Source organism: Camelus ferus, chromosome 1 (assembly GCF_009834535.1).
Source record: "Camelus ferus isolate YT-003-E chromosome 1, BCGSAC_Cfer_1.0, whole genome shotgun sequence".
NCBI classification, from domain to species: Eukaryota; Metazoa; Chordata; class Mammalia; order Artiodactyla; family Camelidae; genus Camelus; species Camelus ferus.
This window is the reverse complement of record NC_045696.1, coordinates 58242983-58257329: the sequence shown is the minus strand read 5'-3', so window position 1 is coordinate 58257329 and position 14347 is coordinate 58242983. Positions and strand designations below refer to the sequence as shown.

Genomic DNA, 14347 nt, shown 5'->3' with positions numbered 1-14347 from the left:
CTGGAATTAGCTGTTTCTCCAAGAAGCCTTTACTTCTTTCAGTGAGAAATGGTTAGTGATTTATTTTAAATATAAATAAATAGCCAAAAATCACCAGACACTTGAGGAAAGCCTCTAAAGTGAAAGAGAAAGATCAAAACAAACAAGCAAACAGAATGAAAGAAGCTGTAAGATTACAAACAGGAAAAATGCAAGAAATACAAGAAAACATTTTAAAAATTAATTAGAAAAAACTAATTAGAATCTTCTGGGATATAAAAATATATTTTGTTTCTAAGACACTAAATTAAAAATATGAAAATTAAAAATGTGATTGGGGAAATAAAAATTGAATTGAAGGATTAGAAGATAAAGTTGAAGAAAAATCTCTCAGAAATTAGAGCAACAACAAAAAACAAGAAATGAGAAACAGGAGAGAAATAACAGAAAACTAGAGGATCATTGCACAAGGGCCAACAGTGGATTGGATTAATAACAGTTACTAGAAAGAGAACAGACGAAAAGATGAGGAAGAAATTAAGGATGAAATAACATAAAATTTACCAAAACAGAGGATGAGTCTTCACATTGAAAGGGCTGACTGTGCTCCCAAAAGAGACCTGCAATAAGGCACATCAGTGTGAATTTCAGGATACTGTTATCAAAGAGATGATCCTAAAAGCTTCTAGCTTTTTTTTCTGAAAGAAAGAAAAAGGAAGGAAGGAAGGAAGAAAAAAAGGAGAAAAGAGAGAAAGAAAGAAAGAGAGAAAGAGAGAAAGAGAAGAAAGAGAGAAAGAAAGAAAGAAAGAAAGAAAGAAAGAAAGAAAGAAAGAAAGAAAGAAAGAAAGAAAGAAAGAAAGAAAGAAAGAAAGAAAGGAAGGAAGGAAAAGAAAAGAAAAAGAAAAAAAAGAAAGAAAAAAAGAAAGAAAACGATCACTACAAAAGATGGAGAATAAGGATTATACCAGACGTCTCAATAGCAACACTGAAATCTAGAAGACAATGGAGGAATAAATGCCTTTAAAATTCCAAGTGAAAATTATTTTCAATATAGAATTCTATATCAAAATGATCAACCAAGTATGAAGATAGAATGAATCAGACATGCAAGAATTTTTAAAAATTGATCTACCATGTTCCTTTTCATAGGAAGATACTGGAGATGTGTTCTACCAGAATAAGCAAGTAATTCAAGAAAGAGGGAAGCGTGGGATTCAGCAAACAAGAGAGGAGAGGAGGTAAGTCCCAGGTTAACAGCCAAACAGGAGGCCTCAAGAACAACTAGTCCATACTTGGGCAGGAGGCTGGAGGATGGGGCAGGAGGAAGAGGATGGGAACTAATTGGTTATTGGAACCATTTGTGTGTACAGTTAGCAAATGATATTGAAGGGAACTGTTAGGCATTTGGGAAAAGTGAGTGATAAGTACATTGCAAAACAAGCCAATGAAGAAAATCGAGACAATTATTCAGTCCAAGAAAAACAAAAAGTTGGTTACGAAAGGAAAATTTATCAGAATAGGCACAATTCATTAGTTCTCAGATGCACATGTTTTTCCATTTACTGAGTCTGAAATCAGGCCACATCTTTCTGTCAAAGGCATCCTACAGTTACCGTTGGCAGGACCATAGTCTGTCTTCTGACTTGATGATAGCAACCCATTGACATTTCAGTCCACAAACCATTTTAGGATCATATGAAGAGAGAATATGAACCCTAGTTTTTCAGAAAAACTTCTGTGGATACCTTCTGGTAAGCTCAAGAAAGTGCCAGCATCCAACCTGCAGAATGGGGTCAATAACTTGGAAGAAAATTCTGGAAACCAGAGTGAAATACTCCTGAAGAATCTCTGCATCACTGACATCCTGGGTGGTTCCAAAAAATGATTGTCTAAAATAAGCAAAGAAAACAACAACGAAAAAGGAGCATTGACAACTTTTCTAAGTAATTCAGAAGAGATGACCTCTGAATTCAAAGAAGGTTTAAGAATACTTAATTTGCTTACATCTTTCTTTGTTGTATGCACAAGGTTGATATATGATTAAAATGTATTTCTAAGTACGAGCACTTGCAATAAGCTTACATTAAAAATTTAAGTAATAAAGGAGTTCGGCAACATATTCTCTTAGTGGTTCGTATTACAATTGATGATGTCTTACATTCAGAGAAATCTGGGGTACTGGTTGATAGCAGTGAACAATTTTTTTAAATTTTATTTTATTGAGTTATAGTCAGTTTACAATGTTGTGTCAATTTCCAGTGTAGAGCACAATTTTCAGTTATACGTGAACATACATATATTCATTGTCACATTGTTTTTCACCGTGAGCTACCACAAGATCTTGTATATATTTCCCTGTGCTGTACAGTATAATCTTGTTTATCTATTCTATATATACCTGTCAGTATCTACAAATTTCAAACTCCCAGTCTGTCCCTTCCCACCCTTCTCCCAGCAGTGAACAATTTTTTCATATTCACAATGGTGTAAATACTGGTATTGATTTTAATGTACAGTATTAAATAATTAATATTACATAATTATAATGTGAGGACAGGGAGAGGGGAAGTGCTTTGAGGTGGGGGAAAATAGGGGATGGGTAAGTAGAAAAAGCTTTCACCTCCGTAACAGAAGTCAGAAGATGAAGTCTGAGACTGATACATATTTTTGAGAAAATGGATTTTTAAAAACATGTACAAAAAAAAGCTAAAAGAGTTTAAAGTAGGTCTTGAGAAATGGAGTTGGGGTGTGGGAGGAGTCAGTTGCTGGGGTTTCTTTAAATTTTTTTCATACGCTTTAACTTTTTCAACTCTGTGCATCATTACTTTGGTAAAAATAATTTTTAAAATAAAAAATAAATAAATGACTCAAACAAGTCTGTTCTGTTATCATTATAAATACACATTTTCAGGCCATATGTTCTAACTTTTGGTTTGAGAAATCTACTCACTGTAAGAGGCTGTAGGATGTAACAGAGCTTGGCTCTGGTGTCAGTTGTCTGGGTTTGCATCTTGGATTTGTTGCTTACTAGCTTTGTGACCTTGGGAAAATTGCGCAGCCTCTCTGAGCTTCATTTTCCTCACCTGTAAAATGAGCAAAAGGCCACATGTCTCACTGGCTCTGGTAAGGATTAGAGAGAAAGGTGTGCCAAGTACCTGTCTCAATGTTCAGCATTGTGTGATTTTAACTCCTTTTGATTGTACACACCTGTCCCCCATCCTCCCCCACAATGGGATTCCCACCCCTTTAGAGGTAAGGCTGACCCCTTCAAAGTACCCCTGTGCTCAGGGACCCCATGGCCCCAGCAAAGTCTCTGTCCACACAGTCCCCTCGCAGCCGCCCACTGTCCAGAGCTTCAGGCCCACGTATCTGCAGTGTTTGTGGGTCATTGCCCTTTTCTGCCCCCAGAGGACCTGAGTTTGCTTCTTTATACCCCTCTTTCCTCTCACATCAGTCTGGGAGCTGATGGGGTGCTGAGCATGACAATGGCTCCATTGTTCCTGTTCAGATGAACCCCATGGCTCGAGGGCCAGATGCCAGGGGTCATTTGCCCTCTTCCAAGGTCTGAGAGCAGAGGCCTGAGCTCCAGGCCTGGAATACCAGTATGAGCCCAGCCTGGCCATCGGTCTGATGGAGGCATGACCAAAATCGCCACCCAGCTCCTGAATCCAGAATCTGCAGAAGTCAGCTCTCCCTCTGCCCTACCAGGCAGGTCCTGGGGCTGAGGGTGGGCTGCAGCCTGGACAGTAGAGAGCGGCCTGGCCTCTCCCTCTCCTGGCACCTCCTCTCCTCCCACACCCTGGCCCCTGGAGCTCTGCAGGTAGTGACCGCACACCTAGAAGGAGATTTGTTAGATTTTAAAAGTAGGTGGGGTTCTGCCCCCATTTGCCCATTTGGATGGAGGAGCAGCTTGCTTAGGGCTCCCTCTCCCAGGACAGGTAGGCAGTTCATGTTTATACATGTGACCCAGAAATATATAATGAGCCACCCTCCAGGGCTGACGCTGCCTGGATGTGAAGGGTATGACTCCTCCCCCCACTGCTCTTCGCAGGCTGGGTGGGCTCTTGGAAAGTATAGGCAGAATAGATGAAGAGGGAGAGGGGTTTCCTGGGTGGGGTTAGCCCTCTCCTAATGCCATAGGCACTTGAGAACAGGTAATGTCCTCTGGGTCCCTGAGTGGAAGCTGCATGCCCAAAACATGACCCCAAGATAGAGCATGAGTGATGCTACAGGGAAATAAGGAAGCAGATGGCACAGAGGTGGGGGGAGGGGGGCAAGTGAGAAAGGGGAAGTCCTGGGTCCTTAAGACAGTGGAATAAAGAGAAAAAAACACACCTAGCCTTTGAATCAGGAATGTGGGTTCCAATCTCTGCTTTACCACACACCTGCAGCGAGTCATACAGAACTCATCAGTTTCTTCATCTGCTAAGGGAGGGAAAAAAACCACTCAAAACCACTTTCCAGGGTTGTAGTGGGAAAGTGAAATTGATCTCCTGTATCTAAGGTTTGCAAATTTAGCCTTTCCTCCCTTCCTGCTTCCGGTTCATTTGAGACACATCTGGAGGCACACTGCCCGCTTCCCACTCAGGGCCTGGGGTGGGATTGAAAGTCCTCCTTGGCCACTCAAATCTCCCCAGCTGACCTGGGGACAGAGGCCTGGGGAGATCCCTGGCCAGAGCCACATGGGGAAGATGAAAAGCTGTTACTCCAGGCCTCCCCCTGACACAAGCAAGTGTGAGGGTTTTGGGCTGAGGGCATGTCTCTGGGTCAGAAGGTCTGGCAGCCTTGCTGGGTCCATGTGGCTTTTGTGAGAGAAACCTTACTCTGCAGGCCATGGCCAGCCCCTTCCCAGCTCCCTGTCCTCTCCTGCTCTGGCTGTGAGTGGCACAGCCATGTGACATCTGTGTGCTCCTCCCACAGGCCACAGAGTGGGCCTCCAACGAGGACACGCGCCGCTCCTGCCAAAGCAAAGGGAAGACCGAGGTACGTGGCCTTGGTAGCCAGGGGCCTGCGTGGCTTGGAGCCAGCAGGAGACTTGTAGCTGTGGGGATGGAAGGGCATCGTGTGGGCTCCAGGCCGCCAGCCTGGGTGAGCTGGAGGCTCCCAGTGCAGGTGAGGATGCAGCCTGAGCATCTGAGTGGGCAGTGAGGCAGGGAGACAGCCTGGGAGGGAGGTGTGGGGGAGGAGGTGTCCACAGATGCAACCTCTTCTTCAGACTTGGGTGCATCTGGGGCAGAGAAGAGTGCTGTCGGATATTTGCAGTGCAGCGGCATGAGGGAAAGACACCCAGCACCGCACCTGGAGAGCTGGTACCGCTATTACTTCCCCTTTCTTACTTCAGGAGGAGTGTCAGAACTACGTGCGAGTCCTGATCATCACTGGCCGGAAAGTGTTCATGTGTGGGACCAACGCCTTTTCCCCAGTGTGCTCCAGCAGACAGGTGGGGGCACCAAGGGGTTCTCTCGCCCCGGCACATAGCCTTGTCATAGGGTTGCCAATTCAACACAAGAACCAAAACAAAAAAAAAGATGCCCAGTTAGATTTGAATTTCAGATAAACAACAAATGGTATATTAGGAAATGTATGTCCCATGTAAGATGTGGGCTATACTTATACTAAAAAAAAAAATGATTCATTGTTCATGAGAATTCAAATTTAAGTAGGCCTCCAGTGTTTCATGAGTCAGCCTCACCATGGAGGGTCCTGACTAGGGGCAGGGGCCCAAGGAAGAAGGAGCTCTTGACACAACCTCCCTCTCCACGGTGGCTGCTCCCTCAGAGGCACTAAGGGTGGGCAGTGAGGAGGAGGTGGAAGCAGGAAGAGGCCCAGGGAGCCCATGGGCCCAGGAGGAAACAAAACTCTGGGGTGGGAAGAACAGGTAGCCCCAGGGTCTCAGGGGAAAGCACTCCATCTCCCCATTGTCCTCAGGTGGGGAACCTCAGCCGGACCATGGAGAAGATCAATGGTGTGGCCCGCTGCCCCTACGACCCACGCCACAACTCCACGGCTGTCATCTCCTCCCATGGGGAGCTCTACGCGGCTACGGTCATCGACTTCTCAGGTCGGGACCCTGCCATCTACCGCAGCCTGGGCAGTGGGCCACCACTTCGGACTGCCCAGTATAACTCCAAGTGGCTCAACGGTAAGGAGGCCCGGCCCCAGGGGGCTCCCCTGGTTTGGACCCAGCCAGCCCACCCTGGGCCCCATCAGTCCTCCTTCCTGCCCAACCTCTGAAAGGGCCCCAAGGGAGTCAGATGCTTGCCCAAGAACCACAACATGTCAGAGATGGACTCCAGGTGAAATCACAGAGGTCCTGAGGACCTCAAGCAGATGGAGGGCAGGCTATGAAGGGAGAGAGTTAGGAACTGATGAAGAGGAAAGGTTATGGGAAAGAAGAGATTGGGGGAGGGCTATATGAGTTTCCTGACCTTGGGAATTAAATCCCTGCTTCTCCACTAACAAGCCGTCTGGCAAGTACTTGACCTGTCTGTGCCACAGTGTTCTCACCTGTAATATGGGGGCAATCATTGTACTTACCTCATTGGTTGTTGAGAGGATCAAATGGGCTAATCCATATAAAGTACTTATAATAGTGTCTGGTGCACAGTGACTGCTCAGTCACACGTGTTAACTCTTATTATAACTGCACTTTGTGTTGTACTTACATAGAGCCCCCAGGTCACCAAGCTGGCAGGGGGGTGTCAGGATGCTCACCTGAGGAAACGGAGGTAGTCGAGTTCTCCCAACGCTGCCCTCTTCCTCCCTCCTGTCCTGACCCACCCGTTGTTCCTCTTCTGCCCCCAGAGCCAAACTTCGTAGCAGCCTATGATATTGGGCTGTTTGCATACTTCTTCCTGCGGGAGAACGCGGTGGAGCATGACTGTGGGCGCACCGTGTACTCTCGGGTGGCCCGCGTGTGCAAGAATGACGTGGGGGGCCGCTTCCTACTGGAGGACACTTGGACCACGTTCATGAAGGCCCGGCTCAACTGCTCCCGCCCGGGCGAGGTCCCCTTCTACTACAACGAGCTGCAAAGTGCCTTTCACCTGCCCGAGCAGGACCTCATCTACGGGGTCTTCACCACCAACGTGTGAGTCCCTGTCCTCACCCTTCCCTTGATATCATGGAAGGGCTCTGACCTGCCTTCGCAGCCTGGTGGCCTTGGGCAAGTCCCTCTCTGAGCCTCTGTTTCTCTTTCTGTAAAATGGGGACTGCCATGCATTCTGCACTGGGATTTGGTGACTTGCTGCCTCTGGAGAGGTAAGCACTCATTCTGAGTTGCTGTGAAGGGCAGGCCGAGGCCAGATAGGAAGAAAGTAAAAGGAGCTGGATTGTGGCTCCAGGAAGGAAGACTTGCTGGTGATGAAAGTGAAGGAGGCTGCCTTTGATGAGGGTGGGGGATGGCAGCCCCAGGCGGTCTGACAGCTGCCCATCGGGGAGGCTCAGAGGGCATTCTTTACCCTTCCAACTTCAGTGTTCTATGATCCTGCTAAATCTAACCAGCAGAGTCTTCTGGCCATCCTAACTGCACTGGAAAACACAGGCTGGGAATTAGAACCTCTTTTGTTTCCTAGGTGTAGGGAAGGGTAACCCCCATGGAGATCATGAGACCCTCCTTCCACTGCCTCCTCCCATGTAATGATTGACCATTCAGGTGATTTTTGTATGGGGGATGTTGAATGGGCAGCAGAGACCAAGGAATGCGTTTGTTGTACAGGATGCTGTGCGGGGCCCCTTGTGAGGACATCAGAAACATACGAGCCATGGTGTGGTGCTTTCTCACCTTGCACCCCAGCTAGCAGGCACTGGATGAGGGCCAGGCTAGCTACAGGGAGCACGGCCTGAGGGGGTGGACACGGAGGAGAGTAAAGCTGGGAAGCAGGGACAGAGAAGCCATCTAAGCAGGGGACAGACCTGCAGCACAGCCCACACAGGCCAGGAGCAGATAGCCGGGACTTAGTGACCAACCCTCCATCAGCAGCAGACGGTGGGTAGCTGTGAGCAAAGGGCAGGAGTCACTGGAGAGGCACCAGGGGAAAAGGACATTAGTGTAGACTGCAAATCATTTATGTACTGTGTACCTTCTCCATACGAGGTGCTTGTCGTGGTAGAGGTCAGGGGCTTTGAGGACACACTAGTGAGCACGAGCAGACTTGACTCTGTCCATGAGGAGCTTATGTTTTTAAGAAGATGGTTACAAAATGCTCAGTTTCAACTGTGATACATGCTACAAAGGGAAAGGGCAGTGTGTAGGGAAGCTTCTGTCAGTATGGAGGGATGATGATCAGGGAAGGATTCCTGGAGGAAGTAACGTCTATAGGAGGGCTGAGAATTAACTAGGGGAGAGGAACATTCCAACCCAAGGGAACAGCATGTACAAAGCTTTGGGGTGGGAGGAAATGTCTGGGGAACTGAGACTCAAGTAGCAGGAACCTGGCAGGTGAGGAGGCGAAAGACAGGAGAGTTGGCTGAAGGGCGGGCATGGGAGGATTATGTCCGGGGAAGGGCCTTGTAGACTACTTTAAGGATTTTGATCTTTATCCTAAGAGTCAGAGGAAGTCATTGAAGGGTTTCAAGCAGGACAGGGACTAGCTTGGATGTGCATTTTACAGTGCTCCCTCCAGCTGCTGTGTGGAGAATGGATTAGAGGAGATTGGACAGGCTGTGGGGACACTCCTGGAGGAGACGGTGGGGGCTGAGACCAGGCAGAGGGGGAGTGAAGTGCACACAACAGGGAGAGGTACTAAGTGCTGAGAACAGGCCTGGAAACATTTGGTGTAATGGTGTCCTTTCTCTGAACTGTTCACATCAGACTCATACACGTGTCTGACTCAGTGATGGAAAGGAATCAGAGGGATCATCTGGCTCTGGGTATTGGGCTGCAGAAGTGATCACCGGTTTGGTAACCAGGTTGTTGGTTTTTTTCTTTTTAAATAAAATAAATCAAACAGAATCAACTGAAATAAAAATACCAGAATATAATGTATTTAGTAAGGGTAAGTACTGATTCATGAAAATTCATTGCAAACGTGTATGGTGCATGTATGTGTATGTCATACTGAGTTGTAATATGAAATATATTTCTTACAGTGGCCATGGACTAAAATGTTTGGAAACCACTGACTTTACTTGACCCTCCCACTGGATGAAGGAAGGGGATGAGGAAGTAGCACAGAAGGGTCCACCAGTGCAGTGCTTCTCATCAGTGGGTCTTTCTTTCCCAGAGGGTCTCCAGAATGTGGGGACCATGTCTCCTCCTTCTGTAATGCTCCTGTGGTGCAGAAGTCACCAGACTCATCCTAGGTGCCTAATAAGCCTTGGAGCTGTACCAGGCGGTGACTTTACAGCCAGCTGTGGGATTTACGGGGAGGAAGCCGGGGCTTCCTAGGAAGGCAGCACCCCGTCATCTCTTGCCTTTCAGAAACAGCATTGCCGCATCTGCTGTCTGCGCCTTCAACCTCAGTGCCATCTCTCAGGCTTTCAATGGCCCGTTTCGCTACCAGGAGAACCCCAGGGCTGCCTGGCTCCCCATCGCCAACCCCATCCCCGATTTCCAGGTACAGCTTCTCCTCCTCTTCCCCTCTCCTTACCACTTTCCCCCAGGCTACCAGCCACAAGTTGATTCCCAACTGCTTAATGCAAACACCAAACATGTCCCTGCTGATCTATGCCCATCTGTCGGGTCTGAGATGGTTCCCTATGAGGGTGGTAACCCCAAGATTGTGAAGTGAGAAAGAGAAAGTGGGTGAGATGCAGAGCAAGGGAGCCTGCTCTGAACCATCTCTAATGTGACCCCTCACCTTCAGAGAGGCAGGGAGGTGGGACCTCAGCTCTACTCAGTGTAGGGGACCAGGAGAGCCCTCACAAGCTGTCTGACCAGAATTTGGGGATTTTAGCTGGAATTTGCTTGCAGTCTACCCAGCATGACTTTATCCTGGTCTCTGAGTGCCAAGAGTCCAGCCATGGTGGTGTGAGCATCCCCAGTGTGTGACAGAGAAGGGGAAGAGTCATGGGGCAAAGAAAGCTACTGATGGCTGACTTTCATGTCCATCCAACTTCCTGCTCAGGGGGCGGTATGGCTCTGGGAAAGACCTCAGGCTTTTCAGTCCTACAGTCCTGACCCAGATCTAGCCCTCTCTATGTGCGACCTTGGGCAAGTCACTCAACTTCCTTGAGTCCCTTTATCCTTATCTGGCACATCAGGATAATACTGTCGACCTCATAGATAGCTCGAGGGTTGATATGCACCTGGCACAGTGTCTAGAATGTAGTAGAATGTTTAGTAAATGGTAGTTGCCTTCTAGCTTTGGTTTAGAAGGTGTAAGAACCTTGAGCTGAGAGGGACACAGGAGAGGGAAGGTGGGGCTTGGCCCAACATGGAGGAGGGGCACCTACAGCAACAGCATGAAATCAAACACTTGTTATCCACACTCAAACGACCCATTTTTAGATAATCCAGCCCCCCTTTCATCTTCCTGTCCTCTTCCCCACCCCTGGCAGGTCTCCTTCCCCATCTTTCTAGCCTCATTTCCCCCTAGTTCCCAAAGAAGAGCCATCTCCATGGAAGAGGGTGAAGCGCATCCTGCAGGGATGCTTGGTTGGCGTGGGGAGCAGGGATTGGAGAATCAGAGTGTGGGTTGCGGAAGGAAGGAGGGGATAGCGGATGGCGGCAGCCAGGTGGCTGGGCACGCATGACCTGACTCCCCGCCGCAGTGCGGCACCCTGCCCGAGGTGGGCCCCAACGAGAACCTGACGGAGCGCAGCCTGCAGGATGCGCAGCGCCTGTTCCTGATGAGTGAGGCCGTGCAGCCCGTGACACCCGAGCCTTGTGTCACCCAAGACAGTGTGCGCTTCTCACACCTCGTGGTGGACCTTGTGCAGGCCAAGGACACGCTCTACCACGTGCTCTACATTGGCACCGGTGAGCCCACCGTGCCTGTTCTTCGAGTGGGAGGAGTTTGAGGGGTGGGGGCTGGACTGCAAGGTTGCGGGGCCTTCAAGGACACCCTCATTTGGCCCCTCCAGAGTCGGGCACCATCCTGAAGGCGCTGTCCACCACAAGCCGCAGCCTCCGTGGCTGCTACCTGGAGGAGCTGCACGTGCTGCCCCCCGGGCGTCGGGAGCCGCTGCACAGCCTGCGCATCCTGCACAGCGCCCGCGCGCTCTTCGTGGGGATGAGCGATGGCGTGCTGCGGGTCCCTCTGGAGAGGTGCGCCGCCTACCGCAGCCAGGGGTGAGTGGGCACCCTGGACGGCGGGCGGGCCTCCCCACCCAGATACCCCGCAATCGCAATAGCCTTCGCAGTCGAGCTCAGAAGGTGGAGCTTTGGAGAGGTCGACCTCGGGTGGCATCCTGGAGCCGTCTCCAGTTGCATGCCTTTGGACAAGTCACTTAACCTCTCTGAACTCTGGCTTCCTCCTCGTGAAATCTCTGCAAGGTTTTTGTGAAGGATAATTAGGATAATCTGCCAAAACCACTAATCACTTCCCTGGGGGAAGGAAGTATGTGTTGAGCAAACGGTGGTGGCTGTTGTCATCCTTGTTGTTATGCCCACAGTTCCGGCCTGTGGCCATCTCTAGTCCACTTGATTTACTCTCAGTCCCTTCAGTTCAGAGAGTGGTCTTTAACTTTGAAACCACAGCACTTATTCTCCAGATGTGAGGACAGGTGGAAGATGCTTTTATTATAGACTGGACCCTTGGACTCTTTAATCAATAGAAATTGATAAGACACCAGAAGAGAATTCCAGGCAAGGCTTTATTGGGGCTCGTGCTGCAGCAAGAAGCAGCAAAAACAAGTAACAGGTGCCCTTGCTCACTCTGGGAGAGGAGCTGCTTGGGTCCTAAAAGGGGCTGATGACAGGGGTGTGTCCGAGTGTTGGATAGAAGGTGTAGCTTCAGTGGTCAGCCCACCCCCTTGGTGGCGCTGTGTGCTGGGATCACGCACAGTATCCTGCTTTTGCTCCCAGTGCCCTCCTTTTGATCCTGACACCTCAGAAATGGCAGTTGGTTTGTGGCCTTTTCGTATCTTAATGTTCATAATTGCCCCAACTTCAGGTAAAGGGTCCCAGGTCCCAGACTGTCTCACTTGGAGCCAGCTCCCAAGTTTGTTCCTCTAACCTCCCAACTTGGAAGAGGCAGAGAGACCTGGCCTGGGTGGGGTGGAGGTGAGGAACAAGGTGGAGACACAACATTCGTGTCCCAGCTGCTTCTGTAATCAGTTCTCCACACCTTAGCTTCAAATGGATTCACAAATTTGGCAACAGTGACACTAGCATTTAAGCTAGAAACAAAAGCCTATCCCAAAGCCAAATGGAAAGGTATCTCAGACTCCTAACCATGTGAGGCTACCCTGAACTGCACCCCCTCACTTCAGAGATAATCAAAAGCTGCCTTTAGCTGGTGTAGCCACAGCCAGGTGGGCTCCTGTGGTCTTTGCAACACAGGGACCTCCTGGATGTGCCCATCTGTCCTTGAGACTAGGGAGACAAATGGCATCCCTACTGCCAAGCATTATTCTCCAGCCCCAGTAAAGTGTGCTGGGAGCTGAGCAGAGGCCTGGAGAGATGGGGGAGGCTGGAAGGTCAGGGTGTGACAGCGGGGAGTGGGTAGAGTGTGACAGCGGGGAGGGCATAGGGTGTGACAGCAGGGAGGGGGTAGGGTGTGACAGTGGGGAGGGGGTAGGGTGGGCAGCTGGGAGACACCCAAGCTCCCCTCAGCCCCAGCTCAGGGCTCCATCAGCAAAACACCAAATATTTGCTAAGCCCTCCCATGGTCAGAGCACTTTGCAGGGTTGCCGGCATAAGAGGAGGGAGGCAAGACGAAAGAGGCCTGAAACACTCTCATTTCCCTCAGAGCTCTAGATGTCTGGTTGGGGAGAAAAACCTTGGCCTGAATCTGATGTGTGGGGAGAGACAGCGGGGGTTAAATGGGAGGGACTCATGTGGTGGGATTGGGCACACCTGGGCTCCATCTCAGCTCCACCATCCACTCACTCTGTGATCTTGAGCAGGTTACTTAACCTTGAGCATCAGCTTTCTCACCTGGAAAATAGGGGGAAATTGTGATGGAGCAGGTGATCTTTAATTTTGGCAGAGGAGTTAAGGATTGGGAGTAATTTCATGAAGTACCTATTCCAGCGAGTCGTCAGTGATATCTAATGTCCTTATTCCTTTTTTATCTCCACAAATGCATTTAGGAACCCTCCAGCCTCCTGGGCTCTCTAGAGTCTCAGACTCTGTGACACTGAATACAGACAGCACTTCTTGGCAGTGAATCACATTTCCCTCATATCTTGTGTTCTTCTTTAACTCCTGGGTCGTTATTAAACTTTTCGCATGTACATTGTTCTTTAACAGGTTGTAAATCCTTGAAGGCAAACCTACTATACCAGTATTTTTTATATTCCATCAGGGGCTATGCCCAGCCCCAGGCACAAAATGGCCTTCCACACGTGACTAATCTTTCGGTTGATTGATTTTTTTTTTTTTTTTTTTTTTTTGGCCTGAAAGGAGGTTCGTGCAGGAGAGGAGTGGGGAATGGGATGGAAAGTGGATTGAGGCCAGCTGAGAATGCCAAGGGAGGATTTTGACTTGAATCCTGTGACTTGGGGCACTGAAGTGGTCTTTGAGCCAGGGAATGGAGTGACAAGCCGTATGAATAGGTGTTTTACAAAGATCAATCAGACAGCGAGTGGCATTGTCGCGGGGCAGATGGTTGGCCAGCGTGAGCTGGGGTGGCTTTAGGCCAGATATGAAGTAATGGGGTCTGCAGTGGAATGAGAAAGATGAAGCCGGGACATTTCCTTAGTCACATGGCGCTGCAGGGGAGACAGGGAGATTGCCGTAGCGTGGCTAGGTGGAACAGCAAGGTAGACAAAGGTCAGTTTGGAGTCTGATACTTTTTTTTTCATTCTATTTGGTTTCCTGAGTTTGGGATAAGAGCTCTTGATGTGCACAGTGGGAACCCTGCCATAAAGCTATAGGTGGTTCAAAACATGTAAAATGTGAGGTCTCTTTATTGCAAAGTTTATAAAATGACCAGAGTAAGCCCATGCTGCCACCAAGCTGTGTACTCTGGGAGTCTGGGACCCACTGCCCATCACACTATAGCAGAAATTGTGCTGTTGTGAGGCGGGTTGTCACAGGGTTTTACTGGGGACCAGGATCGACATTTCCTACTTTTCTCCTTATTTCTTCCAAAGCTGGCAGGAAGCTGAGGGTGGGTAAGCAGAGTCCTTCAGGCCCCCTCCTCTTCCCGGAAACCATGGCTTGTCTCCAGGCCCCTCCCTTCACTCAGGCAAACCTCAGCCCTGTGGGGCACAAGCAGGACCCTGGCCTGGCCAGAGAGAGACCAGGGCTCACAGGAGG

The 14347-nt window shown here is 49.2% G+C and overlaps 1 protein-coding gene across 4 annotated transcripts in view; it reads left to right on the top strand.

The window, feature by feature from the left end:
* The window catches only part of SEMA5B (semaphorin 5B), a 121643-nt gene that overhangs the window by 93813 nt on the left and 13483 nt on the right, over positions 1 to 14347 (top strand). For all 4 annotated transcript variants that reach the window (XM_032480489.1, XM_032480494.1, XM_032480483.1 and 1 more), the window contains exons 5-11: positions 4900 to 4962; positions 5321 to 5419; positions 5908 to 6121; positions 6784 to 7069; positions 9401 to 9536; positions 10693 to 10900; positions 11005 to 11212. In XM_032480489.1, the coding sequence (XP_032336380.1) occupies positions 4900 to 4962; positions 5321 to 5419; positions 5908 to 6121; positions 6784 to 7069; positions 9401 to 9536; positions 10693 to 10900; positions 11005 to 11212 (1214 nt within the window). The remainder of the gene's footprint in view (positions 1 to 4899; positions 4963 to 5320; positions 5420 to 5907; positions 6122 to 6783; positions 7070 to 9400; positions 9537 to 10692; positions 10901 to 11004; positions 11213 to 14347) is intronic.